The sequence below is a fragment of the Ochlerotatus camptorhynchus genome, unplaced genomic scaffold, assembly GCF_037179485.1.
Source record: "Ochlerotatus camptorhynchus isolate MF236.1 unplaced genomic scaffold, CSIRO-AGI_Acam_v1.1 ptg000162l, whole genome shotgun sequence".
Classification (NCBI taxonomy): Eukaryota; Metazoa; Arthropoda; class Insecta; order Diptera; family Culicidae; genus Ochlerotatus; species Ochlerotatus camptorhynchus.
This window is the reverse complement of record NW_027040652.1, coordinates 222600-246440: the sequence shown is the minus strand read 5'-3', so window position 1 is coordinate 246440 and position 23841 is coordinate 222600. Positions and strand designations below refer to the sequence as shown.

General features: G+C 40.0%; 1 protein-coding gene across 8 annotated transcripts in view; it reads left to right on the top strand.

The window, feature by feature from the left end:
- Positions 1-23841, top strand: part of LOC135701450 (liprin-beta homolog) — a 167536-nt gene that overhangs the window by 25389 nt on the left and 118306 nt on the right. For all 8 annotated transcript variants that reach the window (XM_065222251.1, XM_065222248.1, XM_065222247.1 and 5 more), the window contains exon 2: positions 12447-13046. In XM_065222251.1, coding sequence (XP_065078323.1) covers positions 12521-13046 — 526 coding nt within the window. In that variant the 5' untranslated portion in view covers positions 12447-12520. The remainder of the gene's footprint in view (positions 1-12446; positions 13047-23841) is intronic.

The window sequence follows — 23841 nt, the reverse complement described above, 5'->3', positions numbered from 1 at the left end:
TGTGCTCTTGATCTAGAACTAAGTGACATACTGGAGAAAAAGACGAACATGAGGGTACACCGATGGGGACCTAACAACTTGAGAGAACACAAGATGACACTAACTACTAAATCCTCAGATCGATCCGTTTTAAAAACACATAAATTAAATTAAAATAATCGAGATCTCGGCGCGCCAAGATGTCTCTAACGTAACGCAAAGGTTGTTTTCCTCGGGCCCTGAGGAATGCGAATAACTCGGATCTAGCAACACAATGTAGAGTGCTTGACCAAAGCACGTGGTCGATCTCGTGATAGCCACTACCACAAGCGCACAATTTGCTGCCTGCGAGCCCGATCCGGAAGAAATGCGAGGGTAATGAGCAGTGATTAGACATGAGCCTCCACATGACACGTATAAAGTCACGGTTCCTTTGAACCACGGCTTGTTCGACACCTGTGGGAGAATAGAATGTAATCATCTTCCCAGATCACTCTCTTTCCATTTTTTATTGCCAGTTGGTAAGGATATGCTGGCGGGTAATTGAAAAAAAAAAATCCGCAAAGGCGATTTGTCGATCAAAAATATCGCCTTCCATAGCGCCCACTTTAGCCAACGAGTCCGCTTTCTCGTTACCCGGAATAGAGCAATGAGATGGGACCCAGACTAATGTGATAGTATAGGAGAAGTTAGATAAAGTACTCAATTTAGCTCGGATTTCGGTCAGAAAATACGAGGAGTGCTTTATCGGCCTCATTGATCGAATAGCCTCCAACGAGCTAAGGCTATCAGTAAAAATAAAATAGTGATCAGATGGTAGTGAGGCAATTTGCTCTACTGCGTAGAATATGGCTGTTAGTTCCGAAACGTATACGGAACAGGATTTTTGCAGTTGATATGAGGCGCTATGAAATTCGTTGCAAACTCCAAATCCAGTGGAAGCGTTAATAGTTGACCCATCTGTGAAAAAAAAACTCTTATTGTTGCTGACATGGAGGTACTTGTTTGCAAAAAATAAAGGGACAACCATCGACCGATGGTGATCTGGTCTTCCACGGATTTCTTGCAACATGGTCAGATCAAAATTTACAGAGGAATTGTAAAAGTCTTGGAGGCAAACACGAGAGGAATTGAATGAAGAAGTGCCAATCTCCAGCGTCATGTTCTCGTAATAGAGGCTCATGAATCTTGTTTGAGGATTTCTGTCGAGCAGCTTCTCAAAGTTTTCTATTACCAATGGGTTCATTACTTCACAACGGATAAGAAACCGGAAGGACAGTTCCGCGAAACGACCTGTCAGTGGGAGAACACTCGCGAGTACTTCGAGGCTCATTGTATGCGTCGAATGCATACAGCCAAGCGCGATTCGGAGGCAACGTGTAAGATTATTTGTATAAATTAAAATCACATTTCCAACCTTACAACGATTCACAATGTAAAGCTGTATTTAATTACCCAATAAACATTTTCAATTTTACTTCGGCTGTGTATAAATCTATCAACGAACTTGAAGAACTCAATAAAACCATAATAATAAATTTAGCTTCTTAGAGCAATGCCATATTTAAAGGCTGACTAAAAGAAAATGGGTACGCACAAAAATACCTGTAATTCGTGATTCAATATGTTTAAAAAGTCCATTAATGGTTGCTTTACAGTACTTTTATTAAAACTTCAAAGTCACAGCATTTGATGGCTACATTTCTCGAGTTCGAACGAAATCTTAAACCTTCCTCTTGATGGAGCCCATCACCGCCCGCACAGTGGAAACGGACACGGAATCAGTGCATTTTTTCCATATTGTCCTTGACTGCCTCGCCGCTTCGTCGAAGTCGCTGCTTTGAAATTGCCCAGTATTTTTCGATTGGTCGAAATTCCGGGCAATTTGGAGGATTCATTAGCTTGGGGACAACATCGATCTTGTTGGCAGCATACCACTCCAGAACCACTTTTGAGTAGTGGCAGCTGATGACTTTGCCCCTATGCTTGCGGATGAACGGCAATACACGCTTTTTCAGGCATTCTTCGGTGTAAACTTGGGGTGTCATCGTCGAGGAGGTGACGAACGGCTCCGTTTTCAGGCCACAACTGCAAATCGCTTGCCAAATCATGGCCTTCTTCGTGAACTTAACGGAAAACACGAACTTGAATCTTCCCGGCACATCCCCACGTCCAGTCGCGATGTAAAACTTTTGACCGGGATGCTGCTTAAAATCGAGTTTGACGTATGTTTCGTCATCGATCCAAGTGCAGCCCTTGTGTTTCGTCAAAATGCGGTCGTACAAGAGCCTTGCACGCTGTTTGGCCACCCCGGAAGTCTGCTTCATGTGCCGGTTCGGATGTTTACTGGGTTTGAACGACTTGTATCTTTCCCTGGCAAGGATTTTCCGCACCGTTTGAAAGTTGGCGTTGTACCTTCTGGCCACATCTCGGATCGAAAGACCTCGAAAGACACACCTCAACACCTTGCTGCGCAGCTGACGATTCCTGGTTCCAGTTTTTTCGTAGGTCCGCTGATTCCTTTCCACACTCAGGGTTTCCTTAAAGGTTTTGAGCACTCGACAAACTGTTGTTTTCGGCATCTTCAGCACTTTAGCCAGCTTGGAACCGGACCACTCCAGATTTTTCACGCATTTGTGCACAATATTTTTTCTTCCTTCGATGGAACTCGAAGACGTTATTTCTGAACGCGATCGACTACTTTGATCAAACTTGCACCAGTTGTTCTCTATAGAAGTGTAAACAAACCACTGTGAAAGATTCCCAACACTAGAAGCGTGCTACACTGAAACAAATCAACATGTACCGTTTATTAGATCCATCTTTTAACCTAGTAATGTCAGCAGATTTATTCATTCTATGTGATGATTGATAGATTCCATTGGATTATCACTTTAAAACTATGACTGCGATATGGAATGATTTCTATCGTTATTTCACATACTTAGTATTTGATAATACTTTGCTTCGAGCGTATAAGTTTGCACTTTGAAAAAATTCAGTAAAATATACCTGTTTTCATGATGAATATTGCTCACTAAAAGATATATCTTGTAAGATAATTATGTTTATTTTATTGGAGTTGCTTTTAATGATTTTTGACGTTTGTTGATATGTCGCGTGTAAACAGACATGTAGAAACTATTGGACAATCATTTAACTTTGCAGTATACGAAAACATGTATATCTCATTGTAATAGCTTCCTTTGATTTTTGAGGTTTAAAGATTGTAAACAGATCTATCCCAATCATTATATAGTCATATAGATTTGCCTTTTAAGAAATCCAACAGCAAACATTTGTTTTGGCATGGTTTTCTGGTATGAATATCGCTTCCAATAAAATATATCTTACATGATTGTTCTTCATAAATTATTGAAACAATTTTCAATGATGTTATCGTACGCTCATTAAAATAATTAGTCGAACTAAATGTAGCTAACAACAATGATACTGTTGGAAAAGAATGTATTGAGATTGAAAAAAATAATTCTACTGCAATATTTACTTAGCTAAGATTCTAATTGTAAGACTTCTACACACACATAGAAATTATCGCCGACTTCGGTAGTTTTTACCGAAATCTGAACAGCTGAACTGTTAGCGTTAGCGTTAGCGTTAGCGTTGTTATGATGTACTTCGTAGATTGGATACCAGCGACACTCACGTCTCTTCTGAAATTCTCAGTTAGACTACTTTCAGGAATAATGCTGAGGAGTAAGCATTGGTTCCAATCTAAACAAGAGTAACAGAAGCATGACTGTCGCTATTCCCGGCCACGCCCATCTTTACCATAACTAGGGATAGGGAAGGAAATGTTGATGTAGTACTTACTTAACGAGAGGCCACCGACTTAGCGACACCCTCATAAGTGCTACGGAGTTGGAGGGTTGGGTAGGGTATTCGGTTAGGATTCACCTCAAGTTGGCGATGCAACCAAAAGGATGTATTGTTTATTTGTTGTTTATTTAATCTCTCGATAGCCGGCTATCGAAAGAACATATTCATTTTGTTTAGTGATAATGAATTTTAAGAGTCATGATGGAGAGCTTGGGATTAAACCCATGATTTTCTGCTCAGTAAACAAAAACGATCCCTCCAGGGTCATCGAGCATCTCAGAACCATAACGCTTCGCGACAATACAGGACTACGTTTTCGCTTGAAATGCAAATAATTTTTACGAGGTTAATGTTCAATATCAAATATACAAATGATGGTGGCGATTTATTGTGCTGTGGAAGAGCTTGGGGTTAAATCCATGATTTTCTGCTCAGTAAGCAAAATCGATCCCTCGAGGGTTATCGAGCATCTTATAATCCACAGCGCTTTGAATAACCATTATTTACGATAATTACATGAAAGAAATAAAATATAAACTACAAACAAAACGTGACTGCTAAAATCTCAAAAAGATATTCTCACAAATATATTTCTTGCCACCAGCAATCTCAAAACCATTAGACGTTATAATCATACTCTGCACATGTTAGACACAAGAAGAGGCCAAAAAGCAAGCGTCCGACACACAAAACCCGTCAAATCCACTTGCAGTCACAATCAACGATTATACGAATCGCGAGCGCTCACGAATCATAAAACCGCTGACTGCGACACTCTGAAAGCGAAATTGACAGGCTCTATGCGCCAAACACCCGCCCTCCAATCTCCTCCCGCATCCAACAGCACAAATCTCCATTACAACATCTAACGAATTCAAAACTCCGAAAATCACTTATCTATAGCAAGTGAGTGGAAGCAACCCTGCATGCAACCATTCTTCATGATACACTTTTTCTGCCTATCTTTCTATTAAGCCTGTGGACATGCGTTAGCTTCGAAACTTCTAACCAAACTGGGTAAATTTTCAGATCACAAAAAAAAAACTTTTAAAGGTAATTACAAGTAAAACAAATATTAATTATTTTACGCAAAAACGAGCAAGTAATATTAAATCTCTTGTATCATATGCTAATGCAAATTGACTGTAACAAAAATAATATGCTTAAATAAAATAAAATATTAATAAAATTATATGCAAAATTAACTAGAAGATCATTACTTTATTGGTGAGAAGTTTCTAATAAGCCCTCCCAGTTCCTCTGTATACAGAAAAAATCTGATACTATAATCAGAATTGCTCAGTCTGCATGAAGCAGCCGATTGCATCAAGGAAGTTCTATTAACAACCAAGAATTAATCGTTTGAGGTATACTGAAGCATTAAGAAGGTGATATGTGTCACTATAGGAAATCATCATCGTTGCAAATATAAAGAAATTAAACATAACCCTTTGCTTCAGTACCGTCAACCTCCATGTCCATGGGGAGGGGAAATCTGAACAGCTGAACTGTTCGGCAAAAACTACTTTGAAACTAAATCTATACTAAAATGACAAGATTTGATCATTTAAACAAGGTTGAACATGTTTTGAAACTATTTTCAAATTCAATTGCCTTTAAAATGAAGGTCAAAGATTTACCGAATGTTCAATTGTTCTGATTCCGGTAAAATTTACCACGGAAACAAAATCTTGTACCAAGCCTTTGGGATTTTCCTTATTAGAGAGTTGAATAGATTTTTCTCCTTTAGTTTACTTAAATCTTTGGTTTTAATTAGTTAGGTAGGTTCCGATTTAACACATTGTAGTTTCATTAGGGAATGAGTACTTAAGGGGGTTAGATTTTGGAAAGTTCTTTAGTGGGAATGACACTGATGACTGCACATTGTAGTCGAAATACGTATCTGTCATGGATACCAAAATTAATTAAGTGGAATTAAATGGAAGATAACCTTTTTTTGCTGTTTTATTTCAGCATTCCGCTAACAACCCAATTTCATTACTTCAAAATGTAGTTGTTGTTTTATTGCAGGAACATTAAGAAAGATTTGAATCCACGACACCACCGAAACGGAACATAAATTTGTCAGTGCTATTTTTCTTCACTCTAGCAAAACGAGCATAACGCTGCACTACATTCCATATCGGGAGAGCTGTTCTTACTTCATGCTAATTGAACGAGCTCAATATTAAAGTCAGCCGTGGCCCAGTGGAATCGAGGGCAGATACCGAAAGCATCACACCTCAACAGTTCTTGGTCGAATCCCAAATCAGCTACAATAAAAAAAAGACACAACTGTGAAAGCTCCTACTGCCTGATGTTTATTTTTCGATTTATTTTTAGAAAGGTGAAGTAAATTTCATGTGATTTTCACATAAACTTTCCTTAGATTGATTTATGACACATATATTATATTGTGGTGAAAAGTAAAGCTTATGCGCTTACGGCTTTCAAATCCATTTAAGTTAATTATTATAATTTGACCGATTTTCATTTATCGTATGACGATCATTTAAAAGTTACCAAATTATCAGCATTGTAAATGTATCAGATATTCATATAGAATTTACCTGACACATTTTCAATCATATCATTTTCATTGGATTATCTTATAGCGCAAATTTATTAGACGTTCACATAACATGAATGTGTCATATTGGTTCAGTGTAGCAGCGCGCAAGGAGCGTATCAATTTACTTTTAGTCAGCCTTTATCTTATCTTTCATTATTAATGAGACTTTCGGTCCCTGAAAATTCTCCAGATTTTTTTTCAATTCCTCATAATTCCCAAAATAATCTCTTCAGAATAGCATGGAGATAACTTTTATTTATTAGTCAAATTCATGTGGCTTTTTTCGTAAAAGTTCTCTAGATAATTGGTTTTTACGGAGGACTACGTCTTTAATTTCTATACGAGGGGTCACATTAGAAAAAATCAAAATTCAGACATGTAACGAAAAATCCCAAACACGGACGCAACGATAGAGCGCAAATCGAACAAACGACACATTGCGCATGCTCACAAGAGTGAGCTCAATGCTCGGTTGATCACTTACCACTTCACCAATGAAAGGAAGGGAGGAGAAAAGCAGCGATAGTAAAATCGCTTGCCAAATCGTTTTCTACGTCATTTGCTTTCAAGCAACGGACGGATAAGCGTCGGACACGAAGTATGAGTGGAACAGCACGCATCGCACCAATACACTATGTGGGATTTCAATACAAGCAGGCGGACAAAAATGTTTGGTTTTACAAAATAAGCCCATAAACATTTTTTAACATGCCATGACTAACTTTTGAAAAGGGTTTAAGTTTTTGTTGTTTTATATTTCAGAGAATAAAATTTATATAACAACGACAACTTACAATTGGTTTATACAGGGTGCACCATAAAAAAGCAAAACCTTGCATTTACTATTTTTTCTGTAAATATTTTTATTTATTTGATGAAATCTTCTGTAAATAAGAAAAACAATAAGGCATAGTATAATAATAACAATGAAGTTATATAATTAACGAGTTTTTTATTATTCTTCTATTACAATATCATCATGAACAAACTTTTCTTCAATTTCATTGACTGCCTTCATAAGTTCCTCCAATGCATTACAGTTTTTAGTATCAGTTATTGAACAGCTTACATAATTTTCAAACATCATGAAACTTTTCACGATGTCTAGGAGGGGCACATATTTTTTCACTGCTTCGATCAAATCGTAAGGTGTAAAATTTTTGAAGGCGCTTCTCTATGCATTAGCTCATATTGAAATCTACTCAATCCACCTTCGATAAGTATACTAAAATCTTCTTCTGCTGACATCATTCCTCGTTGATCAATTGATTGAGCCAGCATTGTTTTAAGACTATTTTGGTTTTTCAAAATTTGCCCAATAACTTCAACTACATTCCGATCCTTTCGGTTATAAGTGGTTCGTCTTGCTAATAACAATGCCTTTCCGACGGTAGACATTAGGATCAACTGCTTCATTATCGATGATGCGACGTTTTCCTCTTTCACTTAAATCCTAGAAAGGGTTTGAAGGTCTACCACGTTTAGTTTCCTGATGCCAAGGTTGATGCAATGCATTGCTCCTGTTCGATGAATTTTTCGATGCCAAAGTTTCCATCAAGCCTATCTCCTTAATGTGTCTCAAATTGTTGCTTAGTGCGATTAACTTCAAGCCACTTATGTTTATATTTAGTGGCAAGTATATGAATCTTGTGATTGAGGTGTTTCTGTTTCACCTCAGAAATTTTGAAGTTTTCACAAATGAATCTTTACCCAGACAACCAGAATGCACGTATATTCAAAGTTGTTTTCTTGATATACAAACATATATACAAACAAACAAGTCGTATACAATGCAAAGAAATGGCTTATACGTACAAAAGTGGAGGCCATATACTTGCATATTTTCGTTTAATTTTAAACGAGTTGATTTAACATCATATACGATTTAATCTGTAATAACAAATTTATTTTTAAAAGTCTTACGATGTAATCTGATTCAATTTGTGATACAATACGACGGAAAAATGAGCCATCGCATATAAGTCAGAAATTTTCATTCTATACGATTTAACTTAAACATAATGCGAGGTATGCCATTCTTATATGCGATTTTGACTTAACCTGTAGCAATTTACGATACTATCTGTACATTGTTATACGACTTCTGGTTGTCTGGGTAGGCTCTTTGCACATTCTTATTATGCGTTAATTTCGCATCAAACTAATTAATAATGGGACTATTATACATAAGGCTGGCCCACAAAAATAAAGGTTCTAATTTTTCACGGGCCAAACCCTAGATTTGTGCCTTAAGATAAGAAAACCATTCTCTGAAAGTTTCAGCTCATTTGGTTCTAAGATGAACTGGCGCTTTTAGTTTGAATTTTGATGAGGAATTTGAATAGAATACATGAAGAAATAACACACCTACACTCTATCGATCATAAAAAAAAACTTTCCTTATTCTCGATTTGATTCACATTTTCAAAACTAGTAGTTCAATTATTGAGTAACAACTTTGTTGGAGATTGCATTATAACGGCGCCGGTGGTGTAGTGGTAAGCGTGATTGCCTCTCACCCCAGCAGGCCTGGGTTCAATCCCAGTCGGCGCCGCCGGGATGTTCTGAGGCATAACATCTCTGATCACGCCTTCCTTCGGATGGGAAGTAAAGCCGTTGGTCCCCGGTTCATGAGTTGATGGGTCGATAGGTAGGGTCCAGGTGTGGGAGCTGCCTTCCTGGCACGTCGGTAGCATTGGTGCTCAGCACGGAAAACAATATCGACGGAAAAACAAACCAAAAGAAAAAAAAAAAAAAAAGAGATTGCATTATGAATCCAGTTAATTTTATTGAGATATTCGCTTTTGAATGTATATGAGCATTTTTCATATGAAAATTTCAAAAAAATCTGCTATATGAACATTAAACATAAAGCGCCAGCCCGTTTATCGTCAAAATGAGCTGAAACATTCAGATAATAGTTAACGCACCAAAAGACACGAGTCTTGATGTTGGCCTGTGGAAAATATGAACTTTTATTTTTAGTGATAATCTAGTTGATACGTTGCATAAGCTGCCTGTATTTTGTTGCAATATAACACGAGCAGAATGCACACCATTAATTAATATCTCCATAATACTAACTTGAATCGTGATGCTGTATTCATCAAAGTTATTCCTTATAGTTTAAACTACGTGTGCTGAAGTTCTGGGGTTAATCGAGTTTGCTGAACTAGTTCTATGCACGAAAGAGTGAAGGAATATTATTTCTCCATACATTTCAACTAATATCCCCATATAAAGTTTAAATCAAAAGCGCCAGCTCGTGTTACATCCGAATGAGCTGAATTTTTCAGAGAGTGGTTTTCTCAGCTAATGGCCCGTTGAAAAAAATGATAAAAAATTTGCTCCATATAAATGTGGGCCAGTCTTTTATACATGCTCACACTTTGACTTGAAAGTAGCTTAATACGAGGTTAAGTATATAAGAAAACTACCTACTATAATCCAGATGAATCAAGTACTATCTAAGGAGTAATTCAGGTACAATTAAACTAAGTGTAGCCCCCACTAACACCACACAGAGATCTTAAAAAAAAAATATTCTGCGATGAGCATAGTTAACTAAAATAGATAGGCCTTTTTCAAAATGTGGTTATCATATATTCGAACAAATGTTAATAAACAACATAGGTTACAAAAGAACCGTTAAAATATTTGTCCACCAGCACTATTTAGCCTGACATGAAAACTCCCTTAGTGATTCAAAAGTTCCATTTTCATTATTTCCAAAATATGCAAGTTTGTGCTACTGATCTCTTCAGTTCTTGTTAGGGTATACTCAAAACATTCCTCCTTTATTTTTTTTTAATATTTTTATGTACACAATTTACAAAATTATTGTTAGTATCATTAGACATTAGCTTTCAAACGAGGTTAAACAATCTTGTAGTTTTTTTTTTTACAATGGTTTAGAATTGATTTCAATTGAAGCGCGTGTTTTCTTCGAATAGCGCACATTTTTCTCGCTTTTTATACTTTGACGATCGATATCTCAGGAACTTGAAATGATAAATGTTTAAAACTTTGACTTTCTCTTAGTTGAAATGTTTACTATCAACTAAACATTCCGTAAAAAGGATTGGTGAAATTTCAGGAATGTTTTCACAGTTGCATCACTGGCTTTAAATCATTAAAAAAATAAACTTAGTCCGAGATCTCCAATGTTATTGCGTTGATATCATAATTTTCTATAAGAATTTCCAAGTTCAATCTATGGCCTCATGACATTAGGTTCAATGAACCACCCAGTCCAGTATCGTTAGGCCTAGTGCGCTCCGAAAAAAAACTGTGATTATGTTCACAGTAAAAAAATAAATTTTAATAGGGGAAATGACGGCTTCGGCATGACAGATTATTTTCGGCAACACAAATTGAAACACTATTTTCACTGGATTTTCTTACGAAAACACTTCGCTGAATGCATGCAAACAATTTTTTATGCTTTCAGCTTCAATTTGACTATATTTTTACCACTTAGAAAAAGCAATCTAGCAAGGTTTTCTTGAAATGCAACACCCGTACTACAAATTGTAGCTGATTTCGAGTTGCCGATAATAGAACAGCAGATTTACACGCAGTTCAAATGGAACGGTTGCCGAAGAAAAACTGGTTGCCGACAATACTCGCTCTCACTAGAGAAGATTGGAGCTTTGTAAAAGCGTTTCAAAACAGTTTTTGACAATTCTTTCGACTGAAATTGTTAGAGCAGCTGGCAGCAAAAGATTGTAAACAAACCAATACTGCATATGGCTATAGAAAGATGGTCACTGCTTAGGTTGCCGAGAATACGTAAATTCCCCTATTACATCCAAGAGGATGCACTTCCATCATGTCGAAAATCTCATGTTATTTTTATGGCCACAAAAATAAACATATGTAGTAAATGTATCGTAATGACAGTTCATGCATAGTATTAATGATATTTTTTTTTCATTTTTGGCATGTAATATTACACCATATTTTTGACACGATTGAAGTGAATCCCCTTTGATGCGACATCAAAAACAATTTTTTTTTTCTGTTTTGGGCATCCGGGAAAAACCGGGAAATCAATTTATTAAATCCAGTGGCCAGTCTGGGATTCAGTAAAAACACAACTTAGATTGAGCAGAATTTCGTCATTTCAACATTTCAAAGGGGCGAAATTGCATTTGTAAACGATGGCTTTAGCCTTCGATTTCTCGTGAATATAAGCTCAATCATGAAGATTATTGACATCAGCAGATAGAGGAATGTAACCTTTACCAGCTAGCATTGTTAATTTGGAGAGGTGAACTTTCATTTACGAGAAATTGATGGCTAAAGCCATTGTTTACAAAATCAATTACGCCCCTTTGAAATGTTGGCACTGATTTGTCTATAACCATCGAAAGGTATTCCAATGTGTCCACTGCAGTGCTGCAGTGTTCAAATGCAATTGTTTAGCTAAGCACATTTCAGTAACCCAACCCAACCTACCGACTTCAGCCCTGTGTAGACCATTACACCCAAACCGAGTGGGAGACGGTATGGCTTTGAACACCACGCTTTCCATCCGTCCGTCGGCGTCGGTCGATGGTTGCCGACAGCAACTGACAGCACTAGGTAGGCCCGTGTAGGTAAATTGGAGGACAAGTTTCCAAGCAGAAAATGATCCATCAATGACGTTTTGGCACCGCGCGTCTACTTGCCGTGGTTTGTGTGGTTTCGGAAATGGATTGGATTTCATGTTTTAAGAACAGCTCAGATCAACAGTTGTCGGCAAATGGAGCAACGGCTGGAGGGATTGTGACGCAAGCAAACCGATAAAAGACACATTTAATTAAGTTTGGAGTGGGTTTTTCTGTGTGTAAGAGCGGAAGACTGCCCATGAACGTGCTTTTCAAGTGATACTGTCTAATCAAGAGATCTGGGTACATTTGCCAGTAGCATCAGCGTGTCCGGAAAGAACGTCCAGTGCACGATTTCAAGTGTAGTTCTCCAGTGGGGATGTGGATGAAAAAGTTAAACAGTGAAAATCCAGTGATGTTGTAGTTTTGCTGACGCAAAAATGCGGGTTTGGTTTTTTTTTCAGATGTGCAGAAACCCATAAGTAAAGTGGATGATAAGCAGTAGTGTTTGGATAGAAATAACTGAAGAAGAGCGGTGATGCGGGATCTACCGAAAAGTACCACTCATGTGGTGAAAAAAGCTTCGGATATTTTTGTCCCCGGTGAGAGGGGTCTCCATTTGTATGGGACCGACAAAGTGTTGCTGTCTCCGTCGAAGGTAGTCACCAATCCGAAGAACAGGGGAACTCATCTGGCCGAAGGCATTAAGACGTCCCCGTCGGCGAAGCAATCGCTTCCGGCGGAATTGGCCTTAGCTAGTAGTCGTCGGGTTGCCGCCAGTTCCAGTTCGGAAGACGACGATGACCGGGGATTCCATGTGGACGATGAAAGTGATGAAGTGAGCAGTGTTAATTCGTCTCCCAGTGAGGTTGAAGTGGAGGATGATGAGGAGGAAGAAGAGGAAGATGGTACCACTTCCGGGAGACAGGAAGCTTCGGTTGATGACGAAGATAGTTCATCGAAGCTGGAGAAGACTAGCGGCGGGGATGCGATGGAGCAGAGTTTGGTGATCGACGATGATGTGAGCCCCAGGTTGAGCAAGCAGCGTGACGGTAGACAGAAAGGTATTGTACTTGTTTAAATTTCAAATCATTTGACTGATTCCTCAAGAGCAGTTTGTTGATGATCATAACGACTAGAGCATTTCTCCTCACACCAACTTTGCCATCATGTTTGCCATAAAACCCGTCAGCTCGGGGAGTCATAATCGAAATCACGTGTCAGTTGAATAGTTGGGTTGGGAAAACAGCCTTCAGACACCCGGTAGCAAATTCCCGTGCCGAAACTATATTTAGCAACGGCCGCACGTGAATCTCGAAGTCGAAGACTTTCAGACAGCTTCTCGCTCTCTCTCTCTCTTTCTGCTTGGCTGGGTATGGTAGCACGCACCAACCCGCTCCGTCCGCGTACATATGATTGCAATTCATGCGTAACGGTTTTGTTTGTGTGCTATAATTATTCAAAGTAAATATGAAGCTGAAACTTTTCTAGAATGGGACGGGTGAATTGAAAGAGTTTTTCCGGGTATGAAGATTTAAATAGTGCACAATACTACGGAAAGTTAATGTAAATTGCGATGCCTTGAGACCGACACATGCAAGCAGCCCTTATGACGTAAGAATCAGTTGAAAGATACGAGAAAATCAATTTATTCAAATGCCTTTTTTTTGTCTAGATGCGAATGTTTCGGTTTGGGGGAACACTTAATGATTGTTTACGTTCGATGATTTACGTCAAAGTTGAATTACGTCACGTGTAAAATTAAATCTTTTAAATTAGTCGAACCTCTTAACAGAATCCCTTTATGAAGAGCTTTGAGTGTGTTGGTTTATTTCCTATAAATTTCGTTATAATTGCTTATCTTTTGACAGCTACGCGTATTTCGTCTACTACTTGCAGACTTCATCAGTGCCAAGCACTGAAGAAACCATCTTTTATCTACAAGTTATATACTAATAAATAGGTACTAAAAATCAGCAGGTATCAACTGATCTCTATTAAGCAATGTTGATGGATTTTGTTTAATTATTTCTAAACTTTCTGCTACGTCTAGTTTCCAATGCGAAGATACATTCCGCAGGATATTAATGTTATCCTTTGTCACATAGTGCCCCTTTGTAAATATGTGTTCTGCAACATTGGATTTAAATTCATAATGAAGTCCTTTATCCATCTCTTTGTTAGCCTTTTTACCTCTGCGATGTGGCTAAGTGGCTAAGTTTATTAACGTCTCTTTAAACTGATCCCCTGGTAGAGGAGAATTTAGTTCATTAGAGACGGTTTTCAAACTGCAGCTGTTTCATCATCGTCCCCCATTGGGTCGTCCTCCTTTACACACCATGGTCTTTAGGACCTTAAAGACTGCCTTTTGTCGAATGAAGTGGAGTGACTATACAAGTCATTTTCATTCCAATGCCACTTAAACTTACTTATGCTTATATCATATCGTATAAGTCAACCGCCCGCAAGAAATTGAGTACAGCCTGTTCTGTACTCCTGTCGTTGAACAATGCCTCACGGATTGAACCAACGACACCCATATCTTCCCTCAATTGTGCTCTTGCCGGGCACTCCACCAATAAATGATTTACATCTAAAACCGCACCGCATCCCTGGCAGTAGGCTACACTGCCGCTAAAACGAGGTCCATGAGTGAGCCGTGTATGACCAATCCTCAGCCGAGTCAGAACTTTCTGATCTTGAGAATTAGGTACATCCTTCCACTTTTGTGTAGTATTCTTGATTCTACGCAGGAATGCATCACGGTTGTGCGTATCGCGAGGTCTGCTTCACCCAGCGGGTAGCGTCACTATAGGGCACCGGAGGACCTCTAGCTGAGCAAGACGACTCTGGTTAGCTAGTTTATCATCAGCCTCATTCCCTGGTATACCTGCGTGTCCAGGTATCCATACAAAGGTTATGTTAGCGTACCACTGCACCTCTAACAGCCACGGGTGTCCAACCTGCCCATGCTGAAGGGCAGAGAGACAACTCGCAGAGTCAGAGAATACAACGGCCTGAGACCCATTTGCTAGCCTACAAGCTTGCAGGAGAGCATAGGCCTCAACTGAGAAGATGCCACAGAGACCGGGTAACCGGCCGCAGCGGCTTATGGCCTCCCTAGACACCCCATAACCAACTTCCTCTTCGATAAATGAACCGTCCGTAAATAGCATGGGCCTTCCCTCGTATGAGGCAGTAACCTCTCTAAATGCAGCTTTCGCCACATCAGAACTGGTCCCCGCCCCGCACATAGCTTTGACCCTCCTATCAACTTTCGAGGCAGTGGCATCCCATGCCCTTTGCCACAGCCTAGCTCGCTGGGCTAACGTGGGAAAATCTACTCCCGTCAAGTCGCTCCACCATCCTCTCGCCCTTGCAACCGTGGGCCTGTCATTGAGGATGGGATCCCTTTCTAGTAACCTCAGCGCCTTGGTGGCCAGGTTATCGGTGACAACATGCACCAAAGGAACCTTTCCATTCTCCTCCAACAGAGAGGCTATCGGTGAAGACCTCAGCGCTCCGCTACATATTCTGTACGCCTCATTGTACTGAGGTTCCAGAATCTGGAGCAGGGAGACACCACCTCTGCTCCACAATTCCGCCCCGTAAAGGATGCTAGGGACAACCAGAGCCCTAGCAACCTTGGTCAATGTACTACAAGAGGCTTCAGAGAAGCGACCATATAGGGTCCGAAGGATATTCAACTTGTTGTTGACGTTATCCTTCACCAACTTGGCGTACTTAACAAATCGGAGTTTGCTATAAATAGTCACACCAAGCAGTTTCATCTCGCGTACGGCCTTGACCGCATGCTCACTGATACTAACAAATGGCAGGCTCGGTCTGTGATGATGACCAAAGCAGACGTGCAGCAGTTTGGACTTCTTGGGGGAAATCACAAACCCACCACCATCTGCCCAGTCAACGGCAGACTGCACTGTATCCTGCATTTTGTGCCTAACCACCCTACCGTATTTACCTAACACGATAAGGGTAATGTCATCGGCGTATACAATAATGTATACTTCCTTAGGAATGCGTTCAAACACTGAGTTCATCGCAATGAGAAACAGTGTAACCGAGAGGACAGACCCTTGCGGGATGCCATTCTCCGTACATACGTAAACATACATCCTTGGAAGTCCCAGCTCTTGAGGGAAGTAAAGATAGGAAGCTTCCATGTCATATCATATGCCTTAGACAAATCTAGGGAGACTACATCTACATGCAAATCTTCCGACGAGGCCTTGTCCAATAAATGATCGAGCTCAGAGAAGAACGTCTCCGAACCATAGCTGCATCGAAATGCGTGTTGCTGTGGATGGATCCGTCCTTGCCTCTCCAGCTCAGTTGATAGATGATGGTTAACCATCCGCTTGAGTGTTTTTCCCATGCAGCTCAGCAGGGTTATCGGTCGATATGCATCTGTTAGGGTTTTATCCTTCGTTCATAGTGTCTAGAAGAGCCAATCGGCCGACAAGAGGAAATCTCCTAAGCAAGGGATACCCAATGTCGTCAGGGCCCGCAGCCTTACCACTGCCGCGGCGCAGGGCGCAGTTGAGCTCTTCAAGTTCTAATACCCTGTTGTAGTCTTTAACAAGACTACACTGCCTGTCACGGGAGAAGCGATACTCCCCCTCAGCCAATGATTTTAAACGCAGGAACTCATCACTGTGATTGCTGTTTGCCGACACCTTGGCAAATTGATCAGCAAAGGCCTCACTGATAGGTCCTGGTCTTTCGTGTAATCACCATTCAACTTGATCACCCTCTCAACATGTCTAATCTTACCACCGACAGACTTTACCTTTCGCCATAGCTCACCAGAGCTAGTGGTTTCCGATATGTCCGCGGTGAAAGCAGACCATGTATCCTGCTTTGCAGCTTTGATTATGCTTCTAGATTTAGATCGAGCAAGCTGAAATTCCCTCAATCTGTCGGCCCTAGAAGGATCATCAAGCTGCAACCTACGCAGCGCCCTTAGACATTTACGTCTAGCCTTAATCTCCGTATGCACTTCTGTCCCCCACCAAGGGACATTTTTCATACCTCCCCTCCCTCCAGCCTTTGGGATGTGACGATGAGCGGCCGCACTCAAGATTTGGGTCCAGTCACCTGGTCTCAATATCGTGTCATCACCAGACAGTTGGCGACAGACTTCTTTGCCAAAGCTGTCCCAATCTGCCTTCTCAAGGTTCCATCTAAGTCTTGTCACAGTAGCCTGTGACAATGAAATAGGGAAATGATCACTTCCGTGTAAGTCATCGTCAATCCGCCAGATAAACTGGCTGGCTACATCCCAAGAGGCTATGGCCAGATCAATCACGGACTCTACCCCGGTCGTGGGATCGAACCGAGTCGGTCTGCCATCGTTCAGTACTGAACAACCCAACGTGTCCAGTAGCTGATACAACCTCTCACCACGAACGTCAGTCTTATGTGATCCCCAAGAGGAGTGATGCGCATTCAGATCGCCCACTATCACATAAGGGACAGGCAGCTGCGAGATGAGATCTTGCAGTTTGCCGATGACGTTCACTTCTTTGCCATCTTATTCCTCGGAGCCATGTATAAGCTAACAACAGTCAGCTTATACGGAAACTGAATGGTGACCGCGGTGGCCTCCAGTTCGGTATCCAACTACTCTACCTTATGTGGTATATCTTCCCTAATAGCCAATCCAGTACCGTGGATGTAGGCATTAATGTGAGGCTTAATATACCACTTATATCTACCACCGAGATAGTTTGGAGGTAGATCTGCTACCTTGGCCATCGTTTCTTGGAGAGCGATGACACAAGGGTTCAGTTTCTTTGTCAATAGCTGGATCTCAGCTAACTTTGATCGCAACCCATGGACATTCCATTGCAGTATTACGTTCGATGGCTCTTTACCATTCTGTTGTGGGACATCAGACATGGTAACTACTTTTTACCGGTAACAGCATCGCTTTCGCGCTCCGATACCGAGTCCTTAGGGGGAGAAGGTGCTACGTTTTCTCCTTTTTTTCGGCTTTTCAGGCCACGAGTGTCCTCAAGGCCGGCGGTCTGCTTCCGTTTCCTACGGGTCACGGGAGCAGTCCAACAAGGGAAGCACATTCCATTTCAATACGATTCTTTGACTCCTTGAGCTGTTTGCTCCTTACGCAGGCTTTCCATCAACTTTTCCAGGAGCTGTTTGTCCTTATCGGTTAGTGTTTCGGCATCAGGCAAGGGGTCAGTGCCAACATCACGAGTTAGAACTTCGCCCTCCCTACCAGTAGCCTAGCCACTCTTAGCTCTTACTCGCGCAAGACCGGCAGGCGGACTAGCACCAACCCCAGTACTCTTACTCTTGGGTCTTCGCACCCTTAGCAGATGAAGCTCCATCTGTTCCCTTGCCCTGAGGGTTCGATTTCGCAGCCCCCTGCTTAGCCTTCTTCTTCTTTTTCTTCTTCTTCTTTTTCTTCTTCTTCTTCTTCTTCTTATTCTTCTTCTTACCTTTGGGAGGTAAAAAAGACACCTGCTGACCCTTACCAGAGTCAACAGGTGCCGTCCCAGCAGCAACCGCTGCATAGGACTTCCCACTTCGCTAAATGTGTAGTGTAATTCGAAAAATACCGTCAGGGAAGGGTTCTGGACTAGGGGCATCCCACTCTGAACTTTGCATTTCTTGCATTATACTCAGAAAGTTCTTACTGATATATAAGATACCTGAAAATACTTAAACATACTTAAGAAATATTTAGCACTAGTTTGTTACCAGCGCTAGTTTCATTCGTTTATTTACCGATGTCATCTGAGATTTTGTGTGTGCGTATTTAGAAGTTCAACTATTGTTTTTTAAATTTATTCATTTTGTGTAGGAATCGAGGAGGAGACCATTTTGATTCAAGGAATATTACATTGTCAAACTGGTTCACCTGTCCTTCAAAGGACGAATAAGAAGTTATTTGGAAAGTTATTCCTCGTAACAAATTTGTCTATCTCAAAACCATATATCGATAAAGATGGATTTTTCGTCCATTAGGATCTTGACCGTTGGACGATAACTTCAGGCATTTACGCTGATCGAAGCTGAATACGAAGTTGGGAAAGCTTTTCGTACCATCCGTACTTATGGCATCCGGAAAGCCACATCACCTAGATTGCCGCCGAATGAGTTTATTGTAGAAGTGAATCACATTTCCTCGGGTTGGAAGCTTCGAAGCTCTACTGGTTAAGGCTTATTATTAGGGCTGGACATGACGAACCAACATATCCGCTTTATGATAATCTCGGAATTGCTTTAAACATTGTTTGGGAAATTTTTTGAATTAAATTCATACATTTTATCATAAGACTATTCTACACCAAATGAGAAAAAATAAGTTACATTTTTGAAGTACATCGTTTTATTTGGTATATCAATTGGTTTGAAATAAATTAATATTACAGAACAGATTAGTATTTTCCTTCTTATCCTTACTGGTCTCAAAGCCTAAAAGTGAGAAAATCACAAGGGGTAAGTCACTCAGCACATCCATTCGGCACAATCTGGTAGGCATTGGATTGTTGTAAATAAAAGGGAAGGACTGATGGACAGCTTTCATTGAAATTGTTCACAACATTACGTGCTGTTTGACTGTATATTCAGGAATAGCCTCTAATTGAATATACCAGAGGACCAGCAGTTCATTTATCGGTTCACTTATATATCTAAATACGAAATGTAGGTTCTAGAGTGGGCTGAAGAGAAAGAGCCAGTTAATCAGACCCCATTAGTGCCCTTAATTCACATAATGGTGCAACTCACACAAAACAAGCTACAGAACTCGTATGCATCATCCTCTATAGTCGGTCTACTACAATATTCCCCACCGGTTCCAACTCTTTCTGGCCGCTGATAGACTGTTACTTTTCACATCACGAATGGCTAGGATTCTGGTCTGCCTTTGAGGGCATTATAAAACCTAAAACACAGGACTTTTATTGTCCTATGAACACAAAACACCAAAATTTCGCATACCCAACACTTCCCGCGTCATCCTCAATCCGATTTATCCTTGCGATTTCAAACCAAAACATTCAAGGTGTCAGAAATACCGGGTTGCTGGGATGTGTATTTTACAAACAATCGCAGCTTGCTCTATGCCCGGCACAATCGGAACACCTGCGGCACACTTGCGGCACACTGACAAAAAAAACATGACCCAAGATTGGTGTGCGGAGTGACCTACCCTTTGGAAAATCAAGTTTATTTCACATATATTTTTTGGCTACTAAGAGGATACTCACTCAACTCCCTCACCAGTCCGCCGTAACTCATCTTTACCAATGTTAGTTTCTCAAAACGCGGCACGATACGGCCACCAGTGGCAATTGCAATTAGTTCAATTTCAAGTCCACCAACCCAACGAATTGCTGGCAGTTATGCTTCATTGTATTTCTATTGCTCTCTGGCAAATAACCAGCGTAGTACTAGCATCCTAGTAAACAATTCCATACTCATACAGCTTGCGGTAACTCTTAGCCGAAATTCCTTCCAACAAACGCTTTTATTTTGGCAGTTCAAAACTGGTAGGTTAGGAAGGTCAGTTTGGAATCTGGTTGCGAGTCTGGACGACAACGGCACCATTAACCTCCAGTTAAGCAATAGAATTCAAAAGTTTGATATCGCACTGAACAGCCAGTTCGAAATAATAAATAATTCGGATCGGATAAATTCTCGATCCAACAGCTGTCCCTGCTCCAACTGGTTCGCTGAAAGAAACATGTGTTTTGATGATGTACAGGGTGCGTGACGAATTTTTGCAGTAAATGACATATTTGAGAAAAATTACACCAGTTAGCTATTCTAGCAATGAATGTTATGTGATTTATTTTCTTTCGCAAAATATGGAAGTTGTAACTAATTTAATTGAAAAAAATCGCCTTCCCTTTCGACGACTGTTGCTAGACGCTTCCGGAAACTGCCATATGCACGTTTGACAGTGTTTTAATCCATAGATGTCCTTGATTTTAGCTTTTAGGGACTTAAGTGTGGTGTTAGGGGTTCTATTGGTATTCCGTTCGACGATGCCCCGTACAAAATAATCCAACGGATTGATATCGGGACTGCTTGGGGGCCAAATTTCTTTCTCCCAAAATTCCGAAATATTTTCCGCAAGCCATTTCTGTGTTTTATTAGCAGTATGAGCAGGTTCTCCATTTTATCACTTTCCCAGGCCTTTTTTTATATTATACACTGTTCTTTCAGACACATTTATCCACCGAATTATTTCTATTACGCTTACTCCGGCGCGCAACAAAGCGACAGCGGCTGACCGATTGCTCTTTTGTTTCGACATTTTACGTTTACTCAACACTGTTTGTTTACATCTTACACCTAACAGTATGAGCAATTCAGTGCTGCCAAATATATCTAAATTATGATCCGCAAGCATGAGAAATTACTATTTGAAATTTACTGCAAAAATTCGGCACGCACCCTGTATTTCATAAGTAGAATTAAAGTACTTACCAAGGGGTAGGTCACTCCGCACGTCAACATTTTTCTCAGTGTGCCGCAAGTGTACCACTGGTTTGCCGATTGTGCCGGCAGTGCCGAGCATAGAGCAAGCTGCGATTTTCCAAAAAAATACCAATAGTATGGTATATTTGGCAACCCAGTCAGCGTTGTGCCAGAATGGTTTAAAGCTTATCGGTATCAAAGATTTTAAAAAATCGGTATTTATCGGTATTTACTATTTTAATTAATTTTATATTTTTCCGTTTTTGGAAGCGAAAATTTTAAATTTTGGACTATAATCGGAAAATTCCGGAAGAAAACTCCGGGGAATGTTTGAATTAGTTTCTGGAGGAAGCTGAAAACAACATCCAGAGAAAGAAGGAAGAAGCTCTTCTGGAGGAAATTTGAGAAAAGTTCTGAGAGAAGTCGGAAAAACATCCGCGGAACTTCCAAGACATAAATTGCGAAACTTCTGGCGAAAATTTAAAGAAACTTTAAAAAAAAAATGGATTTAACATTCAAAGGATGGCAGAAAAGTTTCGGAAATCGGAAGTAAATTCCAGAAGTAGCCATTTCCAGGGGCAACCAGAAGAAGCTCGGAAAAACCTTCCAATATAAGTCAAACAAACAAAAAACAACTGAACAAAATTTCAGAACTAGACGGAAGAAATTTCTGGGAAAAGTTCAATTGATTTTCCTGGAGAAGACGAAAAGAAACTTCCTGGAGACGCTGGCAGAATCTTCCTAAAGTAGGTTGGAAAAAAAATCTGGAGAAAGTCGGAAGCCAGAGCGCCTACGGAACAGTCGAAAGAAACAAGGACATAATTCCGGAAGAAAGAGCTCTAATGGATGTTCTAATGATCCAGAAAATTTTCCAAATGGTCATAAAACATCCCTGAAGACCCCGCAATGCCCCTGAAGTTTTGGGAACATTCCTGAAGTGTACTTAGGAATATTCCATATTTTCTCGGAATTCCTTAAAAGTTCTTGTAATTTTCCTTAAGGGCTGATTGGAAGATTGCGAACCATTTTCTTAAATTTATTGTTCTAATTTTTAAAAGTTATCGACACTGCCATTAATAAACACGGAACTTCCCATAAAATGTTCTCACAATGTTCTTACGTTTCTTAAATTTGTATGAGCCCCTCGGAACATTGCTGAAGTTTTCGGAAATTGCCTGAGTTTCTCGGAACTCCTTTAAAATTTCAGCGATTTCCTTGAAATTTATTGATTTGTCCAGATGTTCTCGGAGCTTTCTAAAGTTCTATACATTCTCCTAAAACTAATGAAACTGTCCTGAAAAACATTAAATTTTCCAGAAGTTCTTTGGACTTGTGAAGTTTCTAAAATATTTATAATGTTTCCTTAAGTTCACTGGAGTTCGCTGGACTTTCCTAAAATTTCCGGGTTTTAGAATTTTTAACAGAAGTTATTGAAACATTCTTTAATTTATCGAAACTTACTCAAAACTCTGGACTTTTTTGATGTTTCAGAACTTCTTAAAAGTTCCTGCAGCTAGTGTGGATCCACAATCAAAATATGGAAGCATCTCTGAAGTTCCGGGAAATTTGAAAAAAAAAACTGGTGGGAGAAGATGGCTGTGAAGGCTGAAGAAGCTTCCAAGGGAAGTTGAAATAAGCTTCCGAGAGGAATCGAAAAATAATCTACGATGTAAGGTGGAAGCAAATTCCCGGGAAAGTTGGAAGAAAATTCAGGAAATTTAATAATGTTTAAAAACTATTTCCCGATTGCCTCTGGAATTACCAGAAAGAGCCATCGACTGTTTATCGATTCATGAGAAGCCTAAAACGATGAGGATATTGAAACATTAATCCATAAGACATTTTTAAAGATGATTTTTTTAGAATTTTAAAATCTCCAAAAATTTAAGATATTCAAAAAGATACAAGTCTCTCACAATAAATCTCCGAAATTAGAGCAAGGGCAGGCAATAATCATTTTGATTATTTAAAAAAAATGGTTTAAATCGGTATAAAACCTCAAAAATCGGTATTCTGAGGAACCTTATCTGTATATCGGTATCTAGTTTGGAAATCTGTATAAATACACATAAATCGGTATATATATCTGGCAACACTGAACCCAGTATTTCTGACAGCTTGAATGTTCAGGCTTGTATTTGCAACGGCCCCAAAAGGAACCAGAGTTTTCCCATGATGATTCGCTGCACGAGGTAGATTGCATTCTGACGGTGGTCGGCGTAGACGAGGAAACCATCTACAGCAAATCAACCTCGTTGAAGACGGAGTTGTGCGAAACCTCAATCTTTTTCCTAACCAGCAAGAAGAAGGTCGATTTCCTGAAGCAGATCGAGAAGGACGGTGAGGAGGGCATTCCGCTGGTGAAGCTGTTGGTTCGGTAAAAGA